The sequence below is a fragment of the Antechinus flavipes genome, chromosome 4 (genome assembly GCF_016432865.1).
Source record: "Antechinus flavipes isolate AdamAnt ecotype Samford, QLD, Australia chromosome 4, AdamAnt_v2, whole genome shotgun sequence".
NCBI lineage: Eukaryota > Metazoa > Chordata > Mammalia > Dasyuromorphia > Dasyuridae > Antechinus > Antechinus flavipes.
Genome location: NC_067401.1, coordinates 118976658 through 119004634, shown reverse-complemented (window position 1 = coordinate 119004634; position 27977 = coordinate 118976658). Strand labels below are relative to the sequence as shown.

Below are 27977 nucleotides of genomic sequence, written 5' to 3'. Positions count from 1 at the left end.
CTCGCCCGAAGCCGAGCGAGCCCGGGGGGCCGGGGAGGCCCAGAGCCGGTGGCCACCCGCCGCCCACCTGGCCGCGTGGCAGCTGGCCTCAGCCGCTGCAAGAAACAAACCTCGTTCCGTTAAGGAACCCAGTGTGACCCCACCCCCACCCCCAGCGAACAAATGAGTGGCGGGAAGAAAGGGGGTGGGAGCAGGGAACGGGGTGCATGGGGAGTTTGCAAGCAAAGCCCATCAACCTGCAGAAATATTGTGGTGAAGGATGGGATGGGGCTGGATTCACAGGACTTGAGTTCAAATCTTCGGGTGACCTTAGGCAGATCATTTAATCTGTTTAAAACTCCATAAAAATAAGGAATGAAGGCAATGGGGTCAGATGTTTATTATAAATTCAGAGAAGTACAGATATCCTGTGCTGAGATTTGGGGCCTTTGCCCAGCCCAGTGTATTAACTTTGGTGTGGCTAAAGGCAAAATGTGAGATCGAGGTCAAATGGCAAGGGGAAACAGCCGTCCTAGTTACTTAAGAAAACTCGATTCTATTTCCACAGGTTTAGTTAGAAGTAACCAGAAAAGAAAGGAAAATCCGGGACAAATGGGAAATAGCTTTTCAGGATCTTGGGTTCAATTCTCCCCTGCCAGAAGCCAAAAGAGTTGAAGTGACTTTATGTCTATCATAAAGAGGAAGTTCAAAAAAAAGGGGGGGAGGTTGTTAATGAAGGATATATATTGCCTTGCTACTGCTCAAAGTAAGAAAATTTAAATGTTGTGGCTCTTAGACGTAAAACCTATAACCACAACTGTAACAAAGTAGTAAAAAAAAAAAAACCAACAAAGCAGCACTAATATAGAGATTTTATTTAAACTGTATTGAGTTTTTACAGCACATTTCATGTTTGTCACAATGCGACTAAACAGTTTGGATTTTTGGCCACATCATTACTTTACACCCACAAGAGCTCGGAAAGGAGTCTTTGATGAACATAGCTAAGCTGGAGGCCCTTAAGTGTCTCTCTTTTAATACCATGCAGTTTTAACTCACTGTATGGTACAGTCCCTCAAAATAGCCACATAGAGTGGACAGATATAGTCTCCTCATGTATTGCCACAGTCTTACTTTTTTTGCTGTCTTGAGTTTGCAAACCATCATAAAAAGTACAGAACTGTGCATGGGCAAAGTAAAATGTAAATGAAAAATAGGGCAAACAATTAAAAAGCCACTCAACTTTCAATTTAAAGGATCAGAGAGTACTTTCACAGAATTTTATGTATCAGACTACATACTAGATAAGGAGTGAACAGTTTGTTACTTTTTCAGTCACCTCAGGAGTTTCCTACATTGGAGTCTCCATTATTCAACTCTTTCATGTAAAATGTTTAAAAAAAAAAAACCACCAACAACCCCAAATCCTCTGCTACTTTGACCTAAATATACCATGTGTTTTCCTTACAGTCATGGCATTAGCACATGGTCAGAATTAAAACAGCATTGATACTTCTCTGTAGGAATCAATAGGTCAGGACTTCTAATCATTCTCTTCCTAAATGCAGATCCTAGTTAGTTCTCTCAAAAATAAAAAAGTAAAAAGTCTTGGGGATAAAATTTTAGGAAGCAACACAAAAAGTCAAAGAAACTGTTATCCCAATCTTTCAAACAGGATCAGCTTAGATATAATGCTTTGTTGTATACCCACTAGCTTAAGAGTAAAGGAAGTCCAAGAGAAACGTCAGAAAGTGGTTTCATTATGGACCAAGGAGACTGTATCTGTCCCACCAACAGATACTACAGGACATGGCTATATCGCTGTATCTTTTCTTTTGGTTAAGTGCCACTGGTACATGTTATGATGAAAAGAACAGAATGTACAGTCCAAATGGACCTGCATTTCTCTCTCCAAATTTTGGTATCAATGCTATATCCTCCTCTGTTTGGGTTCCATTGTTAAGTGCACAGAAATAGACAGCAGCATTTGTTCTGAAACCCTCACATACCAAACAGTATATTCCAGGAGGTAAAAACCAAACACTAAATTCTACCCTCAAGGTGTCAAGTGTTCAGGATAAAGAGCAGTGTAACCCAGAGGAGGCAGTAGCCAAGGGAAGGGCAACATCAGAATTTTTTTTTTTTTCTACGTTCATGCCAGGAGAGGATCAGGGTATAGTTCCTGTGTTAGCACCAGGATGACTGGGAGAAGTCAGGCAAAAAGGGCACTGAACAAACCAGCAGACACCTCCACAAATGGATTTTTATTTTCCCCCATCTCCTCATTTTTTTACAGCTCATATCCTCAGAGCTGACCACTGGATGACTGAGTCTACTGTTTTCACAGTTCAAACACTCATCTGTATTGGGACTGGATATCAAGAGAGATTGGCTCTGCTCCAAAATGAAGTTTCACTCCTTCTGATTTCTTCTATACTTAATATCCACCATACTGCCAGCTCATGGGCCAAGAGACAAAAACAACCAACTTCACCATTTGCCAAAGCATTCTTCAAACCAAACTCCACAGAAAGACAGAACTAATGCAGCTACACTGGAGTGCCTCTAAAGACTGAGCCTTCATGCACAGACACAGAGCACAGAGGTATGCTGTGGAGATCATCTCAGATAAGATAGGAACTCCCAGCTTGTACATTATAATCTGCTTTTTCAGGGTGGAGAAATGGAAGCTGATTTACCACTTGGAGTTTGGTTATAAACATGTCTTTCTATTGCTGTTTGGGGCACTTTGCACCAGGCAGTACCTTTATCATCATCATCTTATGACCCACCCACCCCCAAGGTGAAAAAAGTTGGTGTCACCTACATAACCTTAAGCCTCCAGACCTTAAGGTCTGGAGCAGGACCTTTTACACCAAGGTGAGGTTCTCACATTAGAGGACACTGCCAAATTTGAATTTCTCTGCTCCAGTATGATGGTACCAAGGAGGACTTCATCAAGACGGTGTCTTCGAACTTTGTGTTCATGAGCCACACCAAGGAACCTTCAAAACTATACCTGAAGCAGATCCTCCCTTCAAACCTGTTGAAATTGGACAGGCGGTCTCCACTGGCATTCAGCTAGAAGCTGTAGCAATGGGTTTCTTCAGATGTTGGCTCATGAGTTCCCTGGCACGTGACACTTGGATGTGTTCATAACATGAGTTACAAACAAGAACTGGATCATAGAGCTGTTGGTCAGGAATGGGCAGCTTCAGGTGGCAGCATCCAGCACAGAACACATTCCCACAATTTCTGCCAAAAGATAAAAAGTTTGAAAACATATATACTCTGAGAATAATAGAAAGTAGGTTTCAGAGATCATCAATGTGGAAAGGACAAATTAAAAAAAAAAAAAAGAAAAATAATACATGGAAATGACTAACATCAAAAAAACTTACCTGCAGTGGTGTCTCCGTTTGGCCAGCCAGAATTCACAGTCACAGTTATAGCAGTGGGATGCCATATGGTCTGGAACCCAACGAGTCACCTAACAAAAATAAAGGGAGAAAAATTCAGGTTCTTTTCCAAGTGGATTATATCAACAAAATACAATTTTTCCTATTTTATGGTGACTATCATTTATAATAATAATAGTATTTAAGTAGCACAAAGTGCCTTACATATTATCTCATTTGTATATTATTCACATGACATATAGCAGTCTATAGTGTTGGCAAACATATTTGTACAATATAGCAATCATACCTCAGTTTCTTTCTTATCAACAGGTTCCCAGCTAGCTTCTGAAAGGCAGTCCTCACTGTGATCAGAACCAAAATCCTCTGTGTCACTGCCATCTGATTCTTTCAAACATGTCTAAAGAAAATACAAAGATGCAGAAGAACAGATGCCCCTTAAATTCCCAGGTAAATTCATTACCTAAAAGGTAAGATTTTTACCCTTTTGACATTTCTTGACTATCTTAATTACAGAAAATAAAAAAAGCTTTTATATTTTACTATCCTATCCTATATTACATTACTATCCTTATATTCCTATAAAGAAATGGGTGGTTTTCAAAACACAAAACATGAAGAAATTAAGTTGGGAAACCAATTGGTTGAACAAAGTCACTACTTACAAAGTCATCCTCATAGTCCATAGGTGGCTCTGCTGGAGGGGCACAGCAGTGACGGATATCCAGCCTCATCTGGAGTTCACGCACCTGCCTCCGTAGCAGCTCTACCTCTTGTTTGTATCCCGCTTCAATTTGCCGCAATCTATGTTGGATCACATCCGTGGGGAAAGGGAGGCCATCATCATCCAAGTAGAGAGGAGGCACTGGAGAAGGGCAACTCAATGAAATAGGCTTTGTATTAGACACCTGCCTGGGGTGGCCGGATAGCCATGTCCTGTTGTTTTTTCCTGCTGAGCCAGTACAGTGTCCACTGGAATGCTTAGAACAAACAGGTGATTTCACACCTTCTCTCTGAACCCATTGGCCACCAACATAGGTCCCTGACCCCCGTATCTGCTTACTATTTGACCTCTTACTGCAACAGCCATAGGAAAGCAGACGCCTAGGAGTCTCCCCATTTGGGAGTGAAGTCACCATTCCCTGGAAACTGTCCCAGTTGGACCCCAAAAATGAAAATTCACTTGTCTGACTCTGGGAAATTGGCTTTCGGACCACTTCCAGTGGCCCTTTGCCAAAGCGAAGATTTTCCCATAATTGCCCATTTCTAACATTCCCTCTTTGACCAATATCTTCCTCCCAGGGGGCAGGATCCAGCTGAGTATTCAACTGCTGCTCCTGGGTGATACTTGACACAGAGTCTGAAAGGTCTTGGCAAGGGGGACCCAGTAGAGGGTCTACAAGAGTTTGGCAGGCAATACTTGGTGGGTTATGAAAGACACCTAAACTGTGGTCTGGAACATCTCTGCAGGGCACGCCTGGCATGGGGTCTAGAGGAGCTTGTTCAAGAATGCCTTGATCAGGAGGGGAATCCTGAGAGAAGGACTCCGGAAGTTTAAAGATTCCATTACATTCAGAGGAAACAACCTGGGAGAGTACACTGGCAGCATTTATCTTGGGTCTGTGTGCAGGTGGATATTCTCCAACACCATCGTAAGTCCTACGTGGCTTGTCCAGAATAGGTGGGCTTGCAGCTGGTTCAGAGTCCTTGGTTTCTTCCAGGTCTTTGATTTCAGGATTGCTGGGGTGGCTCTTCGCTTGCTGTAGTACCATGCTATTTAGTAATTTGTAACTGGGGGGATAATTTTTGTGATTGTTCAAAGTATTATTGCTCAAACAATCTTTCTGGTTACTGGGCTGGAGATGAAGATGACCCAGTTCCTCCAGTGGCTGTTGAGGGCTGCCCGGCCCATGTTCTGCTAAGGGTATATCTGTCCCTTCAGAATTGCTGTGCCAGGGCTCCAGGCCTGCTCTAGCCTCCTGACAGTGGTTATTTAGGTTGGGATCACTAGATGTGCGAGTCAGTGCACTGCTGGTGTCACAGGCAGAAAACAAATCATCCATGGACCTTGTTTTAGGTAATCTGTGAAAACAAGGAATAAATCAAGAAAGAGATTCAAAACCAAATCTAAAATGTATAAATGATTTTACAGCCAAGTCAATCTTAACAAATATTTACTGAATACCTACTAGGATGATTACTAAATGTTAAGGAGATAATTGTCCCATTGGAATAGACTGGTAATTTCACAGCTGTAGAGAGTTCCTGCATGAGGACCTTCCTATACTAATGCATATCTAGAACTTTCTCTACATCTAATCTTAAAAGAGTATTGCCCAAAGCATGAGTAAATGGAGTGACTTGCCTAGAATCACACAGGTCATCCTAACACTTAGGCCAAGCCAATTATCACCCTTCTATAGATGAGTGACTCCCAAATCTATATCTCCAATTTCAAACTTTTCCCTTTGTTTCAGTCTTATATTTCACTAGCTTGCTGGACAACCTCAACATGTTTCAAAGCAAATCTATTATCATCTTGGAAAAAACACAATTTTTTCCTGATTCCCCTATTTCTGTTAAGATCATCACCATTCTTAACTTCTTTGCCTCATCTTCTTCAACTATAAAATGGGGATAATAACAGCACCTACCTCACAAAGTGCTTGTGAGAATCAAATAAAATATTTGTAAACTGCTTGGCACAGTGCCTGGCACACAATAGATGCTATATAAATGCCTATTTCCTTTCTTTCCCTCTCCAAGTCACCGAGGCTCAAAATCTTGGAGTCATATTTAGAAGTGAGAGAATACGCAAAACAGTTGCAAAAATCTCTTCAAGATCAATATTTCTCACATCAATCCCCTCCTACTCATTCCCACTGTTATCCACTTTGCCCAAGATACTATTCTCACTAGCCTCCTAAAACTCCTTTCTAACTGGTCTTCTGGTTACACTGCACATAGAGGCAGGTAGGTAACGCAGTGAAAAGACCATTGTGCCTGTGGTCATAAAGGCCTGACTTCAAACTCAGCCTCAGTTACTTTCAATCTGTGTGATACTAAACAAGTCACTTAATTTCATCTGCCTCAATTTCTTTGAATGTAAAGTAGGAATAACAATAACCACCTTCCTCCCATGATTTTTGTTGAAGATAAAATAAGAAAATATTTGCAAAGTGTCTAGCATATATCTTTTTTGGCTGAAATTCTATAAACTAGTACAATAATACTTAATAGCATAGTCAGAAGGTTTTTATCCTTTTATCCTTTTTATCCTTATCTCCCTCAAAATTTCAGCTCTAAGGCTGTCCCTTCCAGGCAGAAGATGGGAGCTTATCCATCCTTTTAACAAATTTTGCCTCTTTCAAGTAGCTCAAAGTGATTGTGATATATATAAAATTAGATAAGTAATATGCTGAAGGAACATGAGGTCAAGTCATAAAAAAGATAAATTGTTGTAAATAAAAAGCTAAAATAAAAAAATAGAAAAAAGTGAGTGAGCTATTGCTCATTATTGCTGTAAATACTACTAATAATAACAACAATTATTACTAAAAAAAAAAGATAAATTGAAAAAATTAGAGATGTTTGAGTGATTTAAAGAATTAGATTGACATGGCACTGATTTCAGGTATTTCAAAGTTTATCACGTGAAAAAGGAATTTAATTTGTCCTGCTTAATTCTAACTGGTAGAATTTGGAAGTCAGTAGAGTTAACAAAGAGGTAAATCCAAGACTTCATGTTAGAGAAAAACAAAATAAAAGAAAGCAAAACACTCCTAACCCATCTCCTACACTTAGAGCCATCCACATTTGGAATGCTGTTCCCTCTTTAAAAGAAAACCTGAGTGAGTACTTCTCAAATATGTGATATATATGCTTTTTTTTGACTCATTATACATAATTGCCCTCAGAACTCTGTGAGGAAAATGGCCCAATCATCTTTCAAATAAACTATTTATTCATTTAAAAAAAAAATAAAGTACTTAACACAGAGCCTGGCATTTAATAAAATGCTTGTTTCCTTCCCTCCTACCCACAGTCTCTTTCTTCCCTCCCCCCAACTAAACCTATATACATCAATGCCAGCATAATCTTCCCAAAGCAGTTTTTCATTTTTACTTTTTTGATCAAAAAACTTCAATGGCTTCTCCATACAAGATATTTGCATAATCTCTAATCTAATAGTGAATAGCATTCAAGATCTTCCATAACAGCCACACCTTATCTTTCCAACCTTATTTCCAACTACTCCACTAACATGCTAGTCACAGCTTCTTAAATGCTTTCGTACCTCTATTCATGTTATGCCAATGCCAAAGATGCACATTTCCAATTCGATTCAATAAAACACATATTTAGCAGCTATGTTCAAAAGGTTGTGCTAAATAAATGTATTTTCTATTAAAAAATGAAAAATAATAGTCCCTGCCTTCAAGGGGATGAAGAGATATTATTTGTACATAAATAAGTGTGATACAAAGTAGGTTATGATAGAGTCAGACAAAGTACTATTCTGAAGAAAAAGATCAATTTCATTTTTGAGAATCAAAAATAAAGTGACATGGATTTGACTTGGAAGGGAGACATTTCAGACATATAGGGAAAATAGAATTCTAAATGACACGTGAAAAACAGCATGAGAAAAAGCTTTAAGGTAAAAGAGTAGGATTAGAGTAATGCAATTGAACTGAACATAGAATATATAAAGAAAAGTATGAAATGAAGCTAACCATGTGGTTTAAGCTGGATGATAAAAAGCTTTGAATATTAGAGTCAAGAGTTTGTATTTTATAATGTAAAAAGAAAACTCATGAATGAAACTTTAAAAACAAGAAGGGGGGGGGGGGGGGGGAGGAAGGGAAGAGTTTTTATTTTATACCATAAGTAATGGGAACCGCTGAAGATTTCAGAAGGGGTAGGCTTGCATTATAACAACTATGCGTTATGAAAATGCAGGCAGTGTTGTGGGGATGAACTTGAGATAGGATTAGACTAAGGGCATGAAGACAAATTCACAAGTTTTAACAATAATCTAGGTGGGAAAGAAACTAAAAACCCACAGTAGAGTGGTTATATTGAGAAAGAAAGATGGGGATAGATTCTTTAAGAGCTGAGGGTATAGAAAACATAGAACTTTGCAACTAATTGGAATTATCAGAAATGAGGAAGAGTCAAACATGAATCCAAGATTACAAAATTCTACTTAGCCTCAAAGCCTGTCTGGGGAGCTATCTTCATAAAGCCATTCCTAATTCTGCTGAATTAAATGAGATCTCTTCCTCCTATAAATTCTTTATAGTACTTTATACTTCTCAACATATTATATTCTTCCTTAGACCATAGTAATTTATGTTCTGTTCCTCCATTAACATGATAGTAAGCACCTCGAGAACAGTTACTATCTTACCTTTTTTATTATCCACAATACCTAGTCTAATTAAAACTTTATATACAATAAGCAATTACTAACTATCCATTGACCATAATAATCTAGTTTCAAAAGATTACATTCAAGCCTTTAGGATTAGATTTAGATTAAGAATTTACCATGTGACAAAAATTGCTCAAAATGTTGGAAAGCAATTTGGAGGAATCTAAGCATAAACCAACACCTCATACCGTATACCAAGATAAAGTCAAAATGGATAGAAGAACTAGACATAAAAATTATATCATAAATAAAGCATGATCTATGGAAAAAAGGAGTTTATCACCAAACAAGAGACAGGATCACATTAAGTAAAATGGATAATACACGAAATTAAAGGCTTTTGCACAAACAAAACTAATGCTGTCAAAATTTGAAGGAAATTAAGAAATTGGGGGCGGGGGGGAACATGTTACAGCAAATATTTCTAAGAAAGGCCTCATTTCTCAAATATACAGAATATGGAGGCAAGTGTATGAAAATAAGAGCCATTCCCCAAATGATAAATGGTCAAAGGATATAAAGTTTTAAGAAGAAATCAAAGTTATCAATATTCTCATGAATTTTTAAATCACTAGTGATTAGAGAAATGAAAATTAAAACAATTCTGACATATCATCTCACACCCGTCACATAAACTAATATAATAGAAAAGGAAAATAACAAATGTAAAGTGAATACAGAAAAACTGGGACACTAATACACTGTTGATAGAACTGTAAACTAGTCTGGAGAACTATTATTTGTTCTAGAGAACAATTTAGAACTTTGTCCAAAGGACTATAAAACTGTGCATACCCCTTTACCCAGAAATATCATTGTGTGGTGTGTGTGTGTGTGTGTGTCTATATATCCCAAAGAAATCAAAGGAAATAGAAAAGAATCTATATGCACAAAAATATTTATAGCAGCTCTTTTTGTGGTAGCAAAGAATTGGAAATAAAGGTAATGCCATATAATTGTGATAGAATACTACTGTGCTATAAGAAATGACTGAGAAGTTCAGAAAAACTTGGAAATTCTTATATGATTTCATGAAAAGTAAAATGAGCAGAACCAGAATAACATTGCACATAATAACAGCAATACTATATGATGATCAACTGTGAATGATTTAGCTACGCAACACAATGATGTTGTTTTTTTTTTGAATCTGAAGGACTTTTGAAAAATGCTATCCTCTCCAGAGAAAGAATTTATAGTCTTAATGCAGACTGAAGCATATTATTTGCTTTTTTTTTAATTTTTCTTGTTTGTTTTTTTGTCTGTGTTTTCTTTCACAACATAACATGAAAATATGTTTTGCATGACTGCAAATGTATAACCTGTATCAAATTGCTTGTCTTCTCAATGAAGGGGGAAGGGAAGAAAGAATTTGAAAATCAAAAAATTTTAAAAACGAATGTTAAAAATTGTTTTTACATGTAATTGGAATAAAATTAAAATATTAAATTATATATACACACACAAATATGTATGTGTATATATATACAAATATATATATATTCAAATTTTTAAAAAAGAAAGAAAATGTTTCCGAAAAACCCTGGATTTATATGAACTCATGCAAGTAAATATAATCAAAAGAATACTGTACAATGTAAGAGCAATATTGTAGGGTGATCAACTATGACAGATTTAGCTGTTCTGATCAAGACAGTGATCCAATCTGATAGAATCTACAGTAAATGATTGGAAGGTCTGGAAAACCTTTAATTCAGCAAGCAAACAATCTGGGGTTACACCAAGAATTAATTACCCAGAAATGTTAAACATCATCTTTCAGGGAAGGCAATGGATCTTCAATAAAGTAAGAGACTTTCAAGCATTTCTACTGGGGAAAAAAAAAAAAAAACTAGAGCTAAGGAAAAAATCCAATCTTCAAACATAAGTCTCAATAAAAACATATATTTCTTAAAAAAAAAGACAGTGATCCAAAACAATTCCAAAGGACCTGTGATGAAAAATGCTATCCACCTCCAGAGAGAGGACATATACAATCTGAATACAGACTAAAGCATACTTTTTCAAACTTTATTTTGCTTATAGGATTTGGGGAGTTTTTTGGTATGTGTTTTCCTTTGCAATATGATTAATATGGACATATGTTTTACATGACTTCACATGTTTAACAGATATCAAATTACCTTCTTAGGAACACAGGGAAGAATTTTTTTAAATGAACATTAAAATATTTTTCCATGTAATTGAAAAATATTTTATGAAATAAAAACATTAAAGATAATAATCTGTTGAGCTGAACAGCAAAGAGTAAATAATAAGTGTTATATGAATTAAGGAGACAAAGACTAGCTGGATTGACTGGGAAAAAAAAAAAAAAACTTCATGGAGGGAGTGAAATCTGACCTGGGCTTTAAAAGCCTTAGAAGGATTTAAAAGAAAGAAAGAAGAGAAAGGACATTTCAAATACAGAAAAAATGACATAAAAAAAAGACCAATCCCATTTGATTTTATACAATTAGGGTCAACCTTCATGCAGTGACTCCCAAGTCTCTCCAGCTGGCTGCAGCACATCTCCATATGGCTATCCCATTACTCACATCATCTCAAACACATTTAGCTTTTCTACATGATTTCAATGAACGTCTTTACTACTTTCTGGGGCCTACGGTTTCAAACCTATAGTCATCATTAATTCTTACTCTTCTCATCCATATTTCCAACCCCAATCTTGCTGAGAATGCCTTCAATGTCTTAAATCTGATCCCTCTTTTCTATAAGCAGTATTCTAAATACCAGCTTCACATGTACATTTGTAAAATGACCTTCTAACTGCCTTCCTTGACTGTGATTAACTTACCACATTGCCAGACTAGTCTTCCTAAAACATTATATTCATCATATTAATTCCCTACTTAAGAATCTATATGGCTTCCTCTTGATTACTAAATCAAATCTATAATAATCAAACTGGTACTCAAGATATTCCAACCATTGGAGGAAACTTCTCATTCTTTCCCATCACAGCCCCTCTAATCTGGTCAGCCAAATCTCCCTTCCCCTTTGTTTTAACCTCACTCCTACTAATGGCCTAGATTATGACTAATACTCATAATATTTTCCCTGACTAATCCCCTCCCATTGTTCCTTTTCCTTTTTTTTATTTCTATAGGTATTTTTTAGGTATGCAGACTGTAACATTCCACCATTCTTACAAGCTTATCTTTAGAATCTCCACACCTAGAAAATCTGAGAAGAACCATATTGTTTACTTCAGAATCAGAGAACATCAGAATGGGAAGAGACCAGAGCAGTTATCTAATCCAACACAGAGGTCACAAAGTCACAGATTTTTGCGAAGCCACTGGGCCTAGACCTCAAATTTGGCCTCAGCCACATGGTAAAGTGTGTGACCTCGGACAAGGCACCTCATTTCTCTTCACCTCAGTTTCCTCACTTATAAAATGAGGCTAATAAATAGTACCTGCCTTGCACAGGGTTATTATGAGGATCAAATGAGATAATCATAAAGCACTTAGAATAGTACCTGGCCCACAATAAACACCATATAAATGTTTCTTGTTAGCTATCATTGTCTAGAATGTTTTCCTGTACAACAATGTTCCCTTCTATAGAATGAGTAATATCTGGCAACCTGCAAGCTTCCAAAAAGGGAATCTACTTTCTCCTCCTGAAGTATTCCATGCCATGAAAGCTGACCTTATTGGGACATCTTTCCTGGCAGCAAACCCAAGTCTGCCTCTTTATATCTTCTACCCATTACTCCTGATTCTGCCTTCAGAAGCCACACAAAAGGAATCTAATTTCTCTTCCCCTTCAGGCCCTTTAGATACCCAAGTCTTTTCCCCAACTTATCCATCCCCAGTTCCTTCAACCAATGATCCCAAGACAGGAACTCATAGGCCATTCTCCTCTTCCCCACTCTTCCAGTAGGATATAATATTGAGGACAAACTAAATAGACAAAAAGCACAATAAGCACTTACTGAATTACAATGAAGAAGTGAGAAGTTTTTTTGTTTTGTTTTTTAGGTTTAAAGATTTAAAAGCTTCTCAGCACAAGAAAACCATTCTAACTTCTATTTACATCAAAACTTCAAAGATCAATGACCTTATCAGTCTAGAGACTCTCCCCTCTCCTCTAATATAAAGTTTTCTTGAGTTGGCATGGCCAACCATCTAGGAATGAGTTTCTTCAAGAATTCACTATGCTAATCCTCAGACAAAAGAATAGTTTGTCACATGTCTGAAGCTTCGTAAGGCCCACCCAATTTGATGCTCTGCTAGTAAGCCCATGAGAGAGCAAGAACTCTACCACATCACAATAAAATATTAGAACAGGATTTCAAGGAACCAGATAAATAGAAATTTATCAACTTAAAAGTTTGCTTCTCTCTGGAAGATAAATCAATACTACCCCTATTCAGTTTCCACACACAAGTAGATCCTTCTGACAGCTAATGCTGGAGGACATGCCAAAAGTTCTCGCACAGACTCCCTACAGCTGACTGCAGAAAAGCTATTAATGCCATGACATCATATTCCCTTCTGTTTAGGGCTCCTCCCCCACCTTGATATGTCACAGAATTAGGAAAGCTTCAGGAGATATTGTACAATGAAAGAAGACCTCAAGAAAATACAAAATGCACCTTGAACTAGCTATGTGCCAAAGCAGTTTTTTGCCTGATTTCAAAGACTTGTTCTAAATATATCAAAAAGATCTACATTAAGCCAAGGAAGGGGAAAGGAATAAATGATTTTCCTACCTGTCCAGAGATCGGCCAGTGAATTCCTGACTCTGAGATACTGGAGGAAGGTAAAGGTCCATGCTATCTTCCCCAAGTGTGCAAGGAGATGATGCTGGAAGGTACACGGCTGTCCAGAGATGCAGGGCCCGCACGTGACACACAGGATGGAGGACCTGGGGAAGTAGCACAATATACCATTTAGTCACTTATATAATAATGTTTCAATATGCCGACCCTTCTTTCTTCCCACAGCACCTAGTGCTACTTCTGCCAGGTATAACCAAAGAAGGGGTGGTTCAAGCTCACCAGCTCCGAACCCGGAACATAAAGAAAGTTGTGGAAATTCTTGTTGCCTGCTCGGAGGAGGGACCACACAGAACAGGTCCGCTTATAAATGTTGCGCATCTCTCGTTCCCATGGGTTGTTAGCCAGGAATGTGCCATACAGACAAGAGTACGTATGCTGTACCAGTTTTACCTAGAGAACCAAAATAACTCATCACATCTTGGAAACCTGACTCACTGTTATCAGCCTCTTCTTAGGCCACAAGCTCCCAAAGACAAGAGAGAACTTCTAACTCACCAAGAAGGCTTCGTTAAATTCAAACAGACAGGGGAACTGCTTAAGCAGCTGGTGAACTGAATCAAGCCACTGGAGAAACACTGGGCACTGTTCATTCTGATCCTCTGCATTCTCTTGGTGACCACATCGATCACCAAATTTGTGACCAAAGTCCAGCCAATCAGTCTCCACCAGCACTTGGAAGCCCTTTGAAGATAGCAAACACCCTAAGCCACACGACCCCTCAAAGGTTAGAGAGAGTTCCAGGGGAATTCTATGGGAAAAGTCCTGAAGCAGGACGCATTTACAACTACTCAAAAAGCATTTATAGTGAAGTGAGAAGTCTTATCTTAGAGGGTTTTAAAGGTTCAGTTTAGCATGTACATTGGCCCCAGGCTTTCTACCAGGGAATTTCAAATTCAGCTCCTTGGTTGCCTATTCTCACCCCAAGATACTCCTTTTTCCCTCTCCTCTTTCCCAGCCAATATCTGTACCTCTAAAGTCCTATAGTAGGGATCCAACAGGATCTTTGCCAGGGCTACAATCTGAGGAGTACGGTCCCAGCCATCTGAACAATGAACCAGAACTGGCCGACCCTCTCGGTCCACTGTGTTGGACACCAGCACTGCTGCCTTCAACATCACTGACAAGTGTTGCAGCCATTTGGTGCTCTCCAATGCCGACAGCCAGCTATTTAGATGAAGATAGCAAAATCTGTTACTGAGGGCCCCAAGTGCCAGGAAGACGCCCTTGCAGTACACATAGAGTCACATCCAACAATTCCCCAGCAAGTGCAGAAATGAAAAGATGCATCATTGAAGGCAAATAAGTAATGGGAAATCTCTATGAAGACTACACACTTCGATTGTTCTCTCTTGCCAACTTTTCTGTTATTTAGGGCTCAGTTTCTTAAATTGTAGGTTGTGACCCCATATGGAGGGTCTCCTAACTGAATGTGTAGGTCATGAAATTATGACTTGTTATCAGTAGTAAATGTTTTATTTATATACCTATTTTTATATATCTATGTAGCCAGGATCATATAAAAATTTCTCATATGAAAAGGGGTTGTGAGTGGAAAAAGTTTAAGAAGCCATAATTTAAAAGATTACAAAATCTAAAAAGTTATCCCTCTCCGTTCACATTTCATGACAAACTAGCTGGCTAGAAACAGAACTGGGATGGCCAGAATTGGCTCATAACAAATAGAGGTTACGATTATGAAGAGGACAAGGCTTCTTGAACCAATTTAAACTTAAATTTTCAGGTCACTTCTTCCCCCCAAAAAGACGTAAAGAATGAAATATATGGCCTGGGGCAGCAGAATAGCAAGAACGACCTACTTGCTAGGATCTGGCATCTGACTGCAGACAGCTCGGAGGTACTGGAAACTGTTCCGAATGGAATGAATATTAGCCATTCCCATGAATACCACTTCACAGTTGGGATAGTACTCTGCAAAGGAGAGAAGAGGCAATAAGAGCTCTAGAGGAGGGTGCCCAGTGTGATAACGGCAGTGGAAAAAATGCTCTATAAGAATCAGCAAAATATGTTTGATTTGAAGCTAGAGAAAAGAAGACTTAGGAAGGAGACATGATGGGTCTCGTCATATACTTAAAAGGTTGCCAAATGGAAGAGATTATACTTATTTTGTGTAACCCCAGATGGAAGAATTAAAAACTAGGAATGGAAATTGACAAGAGACAGATTTCAGGTTACTAAAATAAAAAAAATACAGAACAATTAGATCTTTCCAAAAGTAGAATGAACTATTTGAGGTGGACGTAGGTGTATGGGTATGGCGAGGAGGAGTCAGTTGCTCATCAAAGGAGGTCTCCAAGCAGAGTCGAGATCAGTGGTCCTCAAACTTTTGTTCTCAATATCTTTATCCTATTAAAAATGATTGAGGATCTGTCCAAAGAGTTTTTGTTTATGTGGGATATAGTTATAAATATTGATCACATTAAAAATAAAAACCTATTATGAATTTGTAAACTCTCTGAAAGGATTTCAGAGATTCCAAGGATGCTCTGGAACAGACTTTGAGAACCACTGGTCTAGATGATCATTTATTGAGGATATAGTGGAAATAATACCACTTCAGATATATATACACATATATATATGTGTGTGTGTGTGTGTGTGTGTGTGTGTGTGTGTGTGTGTGTGTATATATTGTGCTAGGGTCCCTTTTAACTCTTGAGATTTTGTGATTCTAAAACAGGAAAATAGGAATGGGAGAGGCCTCTTGCTTCCGCTTCTATAACCTGCCTGGTAAAAGTGGGGCCTCAGAATTCTTAGAAACTGAACTTCCCTGAGCTCTCTAGACACAGAGTCAAAGTAGGTGAAGAAAAGTGAGTTGTCTGCAAGTACAAGGTAAAAGGTGGCTGGTACCTTCACATTCACAGCCTCCACCCTTGGCCCGGTTGGCCACTGCTGCTGTATATGAACGAGCATCTAAGATGAGCAGCTTCTGGGGTGCTCCAGTACTCTCTACTCCAGAGCATGCTGTAAGAGAGGAATCTAAACACACAGGGAAAGAATACCTAAAGTAGGAAGGTCAGAAACAACTGTCCCAGTTTTTTTCTTGTTCCTATGGCACTCTCACTCAGCTAAAAGAGAAAGAGCCACATTATACTGAGTGATAACTCCCTCCTCCCACTCCCACACCTCAGTTTAATTCCCTGGGAATTAGGTTTAAGGTAAAGCATACCCCTCAGTACTCAGTGCCACATCTTACCGAAATCAGCATCACATGTTTCACTTCCCTCACTGTTCCCATTGAAGGGGACACCCCCAGCTGACTTCACTCCAGGATCCAGGGCACAGGCTTTGGCAATAGATGTAACCAGGTACTCATCATCAGCATTGCGCCAACCCCACCAGCTGATCTCCGGCTGGCTGCAACGGGCGATCGCAGCCCCATTGCGCAAGTGCCTAGAAAGAAGAATAGTGTCAAGCTGCTTTCAAACACAACAAAGTCAGAGACATGTCCTAGAGAGCTCAGGGGCACCAGTGAAACCAACCCAGAGGCAGAGAGGACAAAAGTAAAAAAGTTCTATATTTAAAAGATGACCCTGATTCCATAAGATTTGTATAGCATGTAATCTATTAAGAGACTGGAAGGAAGAGGATCATATCAAGATTTCCAAACCTGCCAGTTACTATTTACTCTATTACTTCACATAGAACAAATATCTGCATTTTTTAAAAAGCTGACTGAATTTTCTATAAAGATAAATTTTTAGAGGAACAGAATCCCCTCCTAAAAGATTAGAATAAAAACAGAACAAAGCCCAAGGATCATGATTCCTTGTTCATCAAGCAAACTAACCTAATGCAGGCCTGAGCTGTCTACAAACAAAATTCTCCTCCGGAATAAGAAACGAACTGCTCAGACATCAACCCTTCCTACCACACATACAAGTTCCATTTCCTTACCTGTATACCACAACAGGGATTCGCTTCCATGAACGGAAAGAAGCCACATTTTCTAGCTCCTTGTCTGTAATCCATACAGGAACCAATAGCTTCTGAGGGTAACTGGGACACAATCTGAGAAGTCAAAAAAGTACTCTTGAGCTGGGATTAGGAAATACAGAACACAAGATTGGAGGTCTAAACCTAAAGGGACACAGCATAGTAAATGGACATAGAACACTGGACTTGGGAGTCAGGACGACCAAGGTTCAATATCCCACCTCAGACATTTACTAGCTGTGTGAAGACAATAGGCTCTGAGGTACCTTCCAGTTCTGAAGCTAGACTCCCATGATCAGAGAGTTCATTGAGTCTTATCTCTTTATTTTTACAGATGAGAAATTAAGTGATTTGTCCAAGGTCACACAGATAGTGAATGACAAAGCAGGAATCCACTTAAGACTCTTTGATCCCACATTGGGTGTTTTATCTCCTTTGCCACCCTGTTCTCTTCTAGGAGCAAGACCCCATTAAGTGACCACAGACTTCCCTTCCTCACCACCATATTGTTCCCCTTATCACACCATCTACAACAATTAAAGAGAATTTCCAAAAAAGTACAGTCCAGTCTCCTACAATGCTTTTCTTCCCTCTTGCCCTCACTTGTAATTGCTGTTGATGTGCGAGACTCTCCAGACGTTGTGCAGGTCAAACCCCATCCTCACCAGCTCTGCCTCCTGCCGACATCGTATGTGCTCTCCTATAAATACACACACCAACTGTCAGTATTCACAAGGAATTGTGACCCTTAAGGATGATGAAGGGAGAGAAAGAGAAGTCAGACCATCATACCAGAGAGAGGACACAAAAGGACCCTGACCAAATACCAACTCACCTGGCTGACAAAGGTGGGTGTGCTGCTCCTCCTCAGTCAACCCCAGGCACCAGGCATGGTAGGCAAAGGCAAAAAGGTCCTCAGGTTTGGCAGGTCTTGCTGTGGCTCGGCTCAGCCTTGACAACCACTCTTGGCACTGCTTGAATGTAGAAAAGTGGCACCTGCCATACAAAGAGCCACAAGTTTGAATAAGGTAAGGGGTAGTAATCCACAGGGGAGGAGGTGATTTAGAGGCCAGAAAAGCAACAAGAAATGGTAGGTTGGAACTCTGGATACATGCCTCTAGGGCCACTGACTTATGCCAACTCCTCCAATTATCTTTCTTCCCATTCCCTTGCTTCCCCTCATTCCCTCCCTCAATTTAACTGCTCTGATTGTCTTTCAAAACCTTCTTTGAAATCCCATCCTGATAACATACAATCTTATTTGCCTATCTTTCTTCATGTAAATCTTCTCAAGCAAATCTCTTCATCCTCCCAAACATACCAGGTTCATGCTAGTTCCTATATTTTTGCTCATTATCACTTTCTCTGCCTCTATCAGGCTACCGATCTCCCCTTTCAGGATCAATTAAAATATAATCTCCTCAAGGAAACTTTCAATTACTTCATCAGACTCTGTTATCAAGAGAGATACTCCACTGAGGTCCCTTTTCTCAGAACCCCTCAAACACCAATCAATACTACAGTTTAACATAGGAAATAAGAAAATGGAAAAATGCTAGTTCTGTATCCCCATTTAAAATAGTAACCCTTGAAAGCAGGAACCATATCTTATTCTTCCTCTTAATTCTCCCTGCCACTTGGCAACTGCTCAACAAATGCCTAATGGTTGATTAATGGAGATATCAAACAATTCACAATTTATTATGAAAAAGTCCCATACAAATAAAAAAAAATTAAAACAGTTCCTTGAGAAAAGATACTGCTTTATTTTTGTTCTTAAAAACCTAACATTAGTAAATAATTAATAAAAGTCTGATGAATTGAATTAGGCTGATTCAGGGAGAAACCTTTTGGCAAAGAGAGAAGAGATAAATAGCTACACTACCCTCACCTCACCACCTTGGAATCCTTGCAGGCAATGTGCAACTGAAACATGTCCCGGCTCTCCACACTGTCAATCATTCGCAAGGGCACCTAGTAGAGAAGATAAGCAGGAAGACTGAGTTCAGGACCCAATCTCTCAAAACTGAGTCTTCATGTCTCTCAATACTAGAACAGAATGCCCATATAACAGGCTAAAAAATAGGGTGGTAGGGCATGTAATTGAGGGAATGAGACAGGAGCTTAAAGAGAAACGGACATAAAGAGAAACCTCATATAAATTTTCTTAGTGAAAGTAGAAAAGTAGTACCTGCCTAAAGGAACCATAGGTCTGGAGAAAACAAGGGATAATCCATAAGATTAGGAATCTAGGAAGGACCCCCTCCCAGCCCCACCTCATACATCCAAACCCACCCTGTTCTTGTTACTTGAAATTTAAGAATGAGAATAGGAACTCACGTTAATGACTGAGTCTTTGAACTTGATGTGTAACCGGTAGTTGGAGATGGCAATAAGGGCATCAGTTGCCCGGCCTAGGAACTCTACCCCCTCCCCCTGCAGCACTGTGAAGGGTACCTGCCAAAAGTTAGACCCAGGAGTTAGAGCTAAGCCTGTCCCAATTTACCAACCCCACTCCCACAAACACACCTCTGCTCTCTGGAGCTCCCAGTGCAGGAGCTGGGCCAACACAAGGGAAGTAAGCCCTCTCCATGGTAACTTATACCAGGCAACTGTGGCCCCATAGAGAATAGTCCCTCCCATCCCTGGGGCCAAAAGTTCCACAATAAGCTAAAAGAGTCCCCTCTCTGCTGGCCTGGGTTGGAAGGCAGATAACAAAGAACGGATCAAAGGAATCTCTCAGGTACAGATTTAGTCCAAAGAGACCTCAGGGGTTATCAGGACCAATTCTTTCATTCTATAGATGAGGAGCTGAGGTCCAGAGAGGGGAAGTGACTTCTGCAAGGTCACAATGCAGGAAGCAGCCCAGCAAAGAATGCAAACCAGATTTTGACTCCAAACCCAGGCTCACTATATTCTGCCATGCTGCCTCCTCCCAAAGAAGGAAAAAACCAAGTGGGCCATAAATGAAAGGTCCTATCCTGGAAGTAAAATCTTAGAAACCAGATGGTCTCAACCCCTTAATCCCTCTGCAGATAAAAACAGATGCCCCATAATGACATGGCTAGTCCATGTTCCCAGACCTGGCACAAAAACCAAGGTCTCCCGACTCTTGATCCAAGGTTCTTTTCCAAGCATCTCAACTTCTAAACTCTCACCTGCAGGTTCTCTTCTTCTTTCACTAGTTCCTTGGGGGGAAACAGATCCTTGGCTTGGATATACTCCAGGCTGGGGGGCCCCTCCTCACCCTGTGAAAGAAGCCACCATCCTGAGTTACCAGGTTCCTCTCCCCAGGACTCTTTCCAGTCCATAAGTTTATCCCACAAACAAAAACCATTCAGGTGAGGACCTCTACACAGGAAGCCAAGATTTGGCAGAAGAAACTACAACAGCTCAAGGTTAATGAGCAAGTCTAAGGAAAGAGTTAGAATGAAAGGCTGATAAGGAATTGAGAGTCTAGGCCTAAGCAAGAGATGCTCAAATATAAATTTCCAAATAGTGGGAAGGGAAGCCTATCGTGAAATACAATATAAGGGATGAAAGAATATCCCAAAGAGAACTCGGAGTTAACAACTGATTATAAGGAAAGAAACATTAAGAACAAGTGCCCAAGAATGATAAATAAAGAAAACAAAGAGGGAGGAAAGCAGGGAATCCAGTCCTATGATTCCAGAGGCCTTGGCAGATGCTTTCTAATTATATTGCATCAAAGGTATGTTTGCAGAGATGGGGGGGTTAAGGAGAAGGTGGGAAACTAGTTGGTCTGTTTTCTTTGTTGGGACTTAGACTGCAGACATCTCCCCATTCCTTGACAAGCAATCTGCCCGGAATCCCGTTCTTAAGGGGAATTCTTAAAGAATATTCCAATATGAGCAGATGTTCTTCTCCAAGTGCCCAATAGGATAAGAGAAGAGGCTATCTCTACTTAGGAGGGACTAGGAGATATAAGGGCAGCAAAGAGAAGAAGACCTTAGAAACACTTAGTAGGATATGGAATATTTTGTAAGAAGATTAGGAAAATGAGGAAGTAGAATAATTAGGAGAGGGGAGAGAGAACTATTGAATGATAGAGCCAGAAAGAAAGAGATAGAAGCCTTGGACAAAGGAAAGAAAAGGAAAGAAAGGGAAGAGTAAGCCAGCTAGCTGACCGGGGGACAATCAAGGAGAAGAGACTGCCATGTTAGGAGAGAGATAGTTCTTGAGAGATGGAGGGGAAGAGACTGAAAAGTAGATTCACTCTAGTCATGGGTACAAGGACACACAATATAGGCAGGTGGTCAAGCAGCACTAAAACAAACACGAACAGACTGCCTAGAACTAAGGGAAAAGTAGGGGATGAAAAGGGTAAGAAATGGTACCCCCTGCAGGGCGGGGCCTGGAGCTCCGCAGTCAAGGGCAGTGGCTGCAAGAGCAGCCAATAAATCTCCATCCTTAGCCTGCGGCAGTCTCTGACATGGATAGAGTGAGGTGGGATCCAGCAAAGAAAGAGTTAATCCTGGCCTTTCCTGCCCCCCACCCTCCCAAAGGTCATTGGGTTAAACTGAGGGGCCGAGAAGGGTCCTCTCGAGAACCAGCAGTCTCTGGCTAATAACTGAGATAGGAAGAGGATCCAACCAAGAAGAGAAATCCCGTACCCCAGGCCTAGCTAGCACTTACAAAGCAGCTGAGCATTGAGCAGGAGACGCGGGCAGTCAGGCTCATGGTCGCAGGCAGCTGGGGCCAGTGTGCATCTCCCCGAAGCCTTCGCCGCTGCCCTTCCACCAGCCTGGGGCACCCACAGCATCCCGGCTACAGGGCCCGCCAGACACAGCAGCAGCAGCAAGGGCAGCGCAGCAAGGGAGCGCCAAGCTAGGGGCCTCCCCTCGCTTCCCTCCCCTCCTCTCCACAATGGAGTGGGCCCCGGCTCCGCCCTCCAAGCTAAGTAAGGACGAGAGGAAGGAAAAAGGCGGAGCCACGGGCCGCTCTGCAGCGGGCTGCCTAGAGCCTTCCCTCCGCCCAAGCAGACTCGGGCTCCACCCCGCCGCCGCACGCCCGAGGCAGGCCGGCAGGCCGTCACTAGGGACAGCTCCCAGACTAGGCGCTCCAGGGCTAAGAGGGCACTATCGCAACTGTCAGAGACAAGGGGAAAAGCCAATGGCCCCTTCAGTTCGGAGAAATTCCCACTGGTATCTGTTCGCTCTCCCCGTTCCCTGCTAACTCATTCCCCTTTTAACCCCCCAAATCCTCCCATCCTCTATTCTTTCCTCCTCAAGAACTGCATCCAGCCCCTTCATGGCCCATCTCTTCCATTTCTTTCTCCAAAATGCTCTCTGCCCAGAAAGGACCTTCCTCCATTTATTCCTAACCCTCCAGTACTTTCCCTGTGCTTTACTTCTTTTCTTTCAATGATCTCCCCATCCTCCATCAGTCTATTTCCTTGCCCTCTAGTTCCAGCCTTTCTCCTCTGGAATCACCTACACACTCTCCCCCCAACAAAAGAAATGCCAGTCATTCCCACTCCCAGGAGTCCTTGGAAAAGGTAGACCAGTTTGGTTTAAGGCAGTCACCCCAAACCTCTGAAAATTTGGTCCTTATGTGTTTCTGATGCCAAAACCTTTGCCCTGGTGATAACTTCACCTTACCTCACCTCATATTTGTTCTCTGTCCTTTGACTCCTGGGGAAAAGTTATTTTGGGGATGAAAGAGAATTTCCAAAAGGAAAATAAAAATAAAAAGGAGCTTCCCATAAATAACAAAGAATGATAACTAACATAAAGGTTTTCAAAGTGATTTATATGTTATCTCACTTGATTCCTTTCTGTAACCCTATAATGAAGGTATTACCTTTATTTTGCAGAAGGGGAAACTGAACCTTAGAAAGGTCACCTCTTGCTCTGACTCATCCAGCTAATAAGTGTCAGAAGCAGAATTCAAAACCAGCTCTGTTCTGAATCCAACTCTAGCTCTTTTCCTAGAAGAGGCTGCTTCTAAACAAATGAACTGATCCCCTTCAGATCTGACAAGAGAGGAAGTAGGGAGTAATAATGAAAAGGTTTACAAAATTCTTCTGAACTAGAGTGAGGGACAGTTGGAGCCTCAAGTTCTTTTCTGCTTTCAGCCTTTAAAGCTACTGAAAAGAAAGAATACAAGAAGTAGCCAATTGATAAGCACCCTATACAAAGTCTCTCTCCATGGAAAGACGCTTTAGTCAGAAATTTCTATCAAAGCCTCTAAAGCAACACCTGAGCACCTGGTGCTAAAGGAAGAACTGAAAGTATTCTCACCAACTCTATTCCCCAATACAAGAGAAATTTTACCCTGAAAAGGGAAGAGAAAACAAGAAGTAAAGGAACAGTCTGATCTAGAAAGTACCTAAATCCCCTACTTTCTCCTCCTCCATCCTTTTCATTCTGTTGTCTCACCTCTCAGGGGCCAGGTATCCATGTAAAAATACTGGCTGAAAACTTGGGGAAATAGATAGGGCCAGAAATAAAGAGAGGAAAGATAGGAAACAAGGAATGGAAAACATGTAACACCATCAATAGAAAAAGACTAAGATAAACCATTCCAGGAGGATTCTAGTAGAGCTCTGAATTAAGAATTATTGGACAACCCTTCAGTTCTATCCCAGGTGACAATTGAAGGATCACATGTTTTGAAGTTAAATGAAATTGTGGAACCTCTCCAATTCTTTCCCACATAGCATCAGATGCCACCAAAATCTCACAAAGTAAGAGTCACAAAGAGCACCAAACTAATAACAAAGCTGCACCCAGACTCAAGAGTGTAGGGAGGGGCCCAGACTCAGGAAATTCCAACAGGGATCCAGGGCAATAAAAGAAATTGAATAGCCAAGAGAAAAGCTGGTGGCTATCAAGCAGCACTTGAAGAGCTAGGTAAAATGTGGGCTTCTGGAAATAATCTACCCGATCCCAATATGGTCCTTCCCCTAGGTGCTTCTAGAGATGGAGTCCCAGGCTCATCTCTGAGGCTAAAAGTCAGGCAAAGAACTGAAGAGAAACAATTAGAAAAAAAGTGGGGAGAAGGAGAAGGCAGGAGCTTGGAGGTGGGATGGCAGGGGAGAAATAGGGAGGCTATATGAAGCTCAGAGCTCCAGCTGTCTTTGACTCCTGGGCAGAGAAAGAAGGGGCATAGAGCACAAAACTGGCCAGGGAAAAAACCTGTGATAAATGAGAGGGATTTGAAGGAGCCAGGTTAGAAAGAACCATAGGATTGTGAATACTTACCATCCTACCGTGGTGAGAGTCCTGGCTGCCTGCTTCTCACTGTAAGGAGAATAAAGGGTAGAGGAGGTCAGGATCAGTGAACTGAACTACTTTTCTCATCATGCAGTCAGTGGATCACAGACCCAGCCCTTCCCCAAAACCATCTCCTCCACCCTGGAATCCAGCTTCCCCATGAGTCATTAAAACCCTAGCTCTAGAAGACAAAAGCTGAAGGCCAAGTTCCTCTATCCCTTGCACCTCTTCTGCAGGGTTTGGAACACACTTCCCAAGCCTAGGGTAGAGATGCATTTCACCTATGGTTACCCGGCCAATAGGGGATGTACAGCCCAGGAGTCCTTCCTACCTCTCCGCCTCCAGAGGAAAAACATAGGATTCTAAGCCCTATTCCTAGAACAAAGCAGCCATCCCACGACCTCAGGGGCTGATAGCCCCAAGGGAAATGAGAATTCCCAACCCTGGCTCACTCCTGGATCGCCTTGCTTCAGCCTTTTTCTTCTATAGCTCCGGTTTAGCATAAACCCCAAAAGTCTGGTGGCCTGGCGTCTGTGGGACTGGGAGTAGCACACACCTGACCTATTTACTGTGAGCAAAGTCCAGGAGATCAGAGCCTGGGACCAGAGGGCAGCCACACTGGGAAGGGACTGACCAGGAATAACTGGCCTGGGTCAGAAACAGAAGGTACGGGGAGGAGGTCACCCACTCAACCTCGGGACCAGGTTAGGACCAGCCATGAAAAAGAAGTCCCAAGAGCAAGCAAACCACCTTCAATTGGATTTGGCCGACAGGTTTCAGAATTAAGGCTCCCTTCCCAAGCCCGATCCGAGAGACCAACAGGGATAAAGGCAGCATTCTTCCCCCACCTGCCCCCCAAACTCAGGGGTATCCTTGCTGAAGAAAACCCTCTCCCCCAATCCCAGGAAGGCTTCTAGAAGAAGGGCCTCGAGGGAGGAGGCGCTCCCATCTCTCACGGCCTGATCCCTCTCACCCACTTCGACCCTCCCTGGGCACCTAGGGCCTCCCGAAGACCCAAAGCCGCCTCTGGGGAGGGGCAAGGCTGCGGCCCCTATAGAAGAGAGAGATCGAGGGTAGCCCGATAGGCGAGGGATCGGGGCCAGGCCATGCAGCCGGGGACTCCCCCGCCCTCCTCGCCCTGGGAACCCGGCCAGTTCAAGGCTTCCCCGGCGGGACGGGCACCGGGTGGGACGGAAGCCCGGGCGCCCAGGTGCCCAGGTCCGGGGGCGGGGCCTAAAGCCTCAGGGGGCGGGGCCTAGAGTGACAGGGGGCGGGGCCCTAAGGAAGACCGTGGGGGCGGGGCGGGGACGTAGCGGTTCCCGGGCCGAACAAGCTATGCGCGGGACGCGGTGACTCACCCGGGCCGGGGCCGCGTCTGCCCGACCCTCCGAGGCCGCGTTCCCACCACTTCCGTCTCCCGCAGCTGCTGAGGCCGCGCAAACGGGACCCTGCCACGGGGCCCCTACTCCCCAGCCAATCATATCCTCGCTTGTGCCCGCCCTGGCCAATAGCCACGCTAAGTCCCTCCCCGCCCACACCGCGCAGCCGTCGCCCTCCCCCTAGACACTGCTCATTGGCTCTGATGGGCAGACGCCTTCCCGACCTTCAGCCTATCTGGTGCTGACAGAAAAGACGGTATCCAGAGAGAGGAGGTACGGCGGCCAAGGAAGAGAAAGAACCAATGGGAAATCACAGCGCGTCCCTGTGGCAGCCAATGAGAAGGCAACAATGGAAGGACTGCCGTTCTGAGAACCGGAAATGAGGTTGATCCGTCGCCTACCGGCTGCGCCATGAGAGGCGGGGTTTTAACAGCCATCTCCAGAGCTCCCGGATTGCCCGGTAGTTCCTCGCGCGTCTTTTCTACGCTTTTGTGTCTCACCTTTTCTGCCCCCGGGTCTTCCCGTCGCCATGACAACTGAGACTAATCGAGTGTGGCAAAGAGGACCCCAGTTCAGCCTGGAGAACGGAAGCCTAAATCCCAGGAAGGAGGAGCGTGATCTCTTCCCCTCCCTGGGACTTAAACCTTCTCCCCTACCCTGCCTCGCGTGCTCATTATCTCGAAGTCCTGCAGTCCCTGGCATCTGCCCCGCCCCTCCTCCCCCCACCTCTTCTGACACTCCCTGTGCCGCTTCCAAGCCTCGCTCTTCTCTTCTTCCCCTTCCATTCTTTGCTGTCTCATCTTCCCCCTCTATAAACTGCCTTTCCTCCCCCACCGTCCTTCCGTCTCTGCCTCATCTTCCCCTCTTTTCTGTCTCCTTTTCTTTATTCTCCTCCAGGTCCTCATCCCCCCCCCCACCCAGTTCCCCGAGTTAGGGGGCTCAATGGCCGGAGCATTGAGCCCACGATCTGGAAGCCCGGAGCTCAAGTGTGGCCTCGTGTGAGTCTGGATAAATCCTTTAAGCCTCTGGCTGCCAGATTTTCTTCAGCTGTAAAATGGGGCTAATAGCCTCTGCCTCGAAGGATTGTTTTGAGGATCAGGTGATAGACTTGTTTTAAGAAGAAAAAAAGAACTCACTTATATTGGGACCTGACCCTAAGCAGGTTCTATATCCCACCCCAACTCTCCACTTGCTTGTTTATAATTTAATCCGGACACTGCCAAGCCAGCTTCTGGAGAGCTGAGCCAAGCCGACCCTGACAACTGGACACTGGGCAATGATACCCCGTGTAAGAAATGGGATCTTCTGGACCGCTGACCCCGGCCCATGTCCTGACCTTCAGGTTTTATCCCAGCCTACCTTGGGCCGCCTCCTGCTCAGGATTTTCTTTTGGGAGATGGGGGGGAGAGGGAGGTGATCGATTGTGAGTCTGGCTCCCTGCAGGGGATCCTACATGTGTTGTTATAAAAAGTAATTTGTGCTAAAGAGGAATCTCTTGCCTCACTGTGGTATATGGGGATGTCCTTAATTTCTTGAAAGTTATTCAGCTCTGGCCGGAATGTGTAAGGGACATGATAAAATCATAAAAATTAAAATATAATTACTTAAAAATCACTTGTACATTCCACTTTACCTCAAGTGGCATACCTCTGACTTCCTACCTCTGGTCCTAGTCCTATTCCCACCCTTCTACCCATTGGAAAAAGAGAGAGATAGAGAGAGAGCGCGCATGTAGGTAGTCCAAATTCCCAAACAGCC

The 27977-nt window shown here is 42.3% G+C and overlaps 1 protein-coding gene across 4 annotated transcripts; it reads right to left on the bottom strand.

The window, feature by feature from the left end:
- Positions 1-837: 837 nt before the first annotated feature.
- Positions 838-27967, bottom strand: MTMR4 (myotubularin related protein 4). Of its 4 annotated transcripts, none has more exons than XM_051994165.1 (19): positions 26199-27967; positions 24829-24867; positions 20761-20850; positions 19943-20059; positions 19494-19576; positions 18438-18598; positions 18206-18302; positions 17564-17677; positions 16863-17059; positions 16517-16645; positions 15466-15577; positions 14617-14812; positions 14144-14329; positions 13868-14038; positions 13580-13734; positions 4064-5480; positions 3688-3798; positions 3381-3469; positions 838-3234 (listed from the first exon to the last, which is right to left on the bottom strand). In XM_051994165.1, exons 2-19 carry the CDS (start codon positions 24829-24831, stop codon positions 3057-3059), a joined length of 3606 nt encoding a protein of 1201 aa, XP_051850125.1. In that variant the 5' UTR covers positions 24832-24867; positions 26199-27967; the 3' UTR covers positions 838-3056. The 4 variants fall into 4 exon arrangements, with proteins under 4 accessions (XP_051850125.1, XP_051850126.1, XP_051850122.1 ...); XM_051994166.1 differs by lacking the exon at positions 26199-27967 and adding an exon at positions 25397-26039; XM_051994162.1 differs by lacking the exons at positions 24829-24867; positions 26199-27967 and adding an exon at positions 22259-22467.
- Positions 27968-27977: the final 10 nt, after the last annotated feature.

Excerpts from the sequence above, each read along its gene's own strand:
- MTMR4 (XM_051994162.1), bottom strand. The coding sequence starts at position 22,303 with ATGAGCCTGACTGCCCGCGTCTCCTGCTCAATGCTCAGCTGCTTT. Across the intron at positions 3,799-4,063 it reads TGGACTATGAGGATGACTTT|ACATGTTTGAAAGAATCAGA; the intron begins GTAAGTAGTGAC and ends TATTTTCTTTAG. Across the intron at positions 3,470-3,687 it reads TTGATAAGAAAGAAACTGAG|GTGACTCGTTGGGTTCCAGA; the intron begins GTATGATTGCTA and ends TATTTTTGTTAG.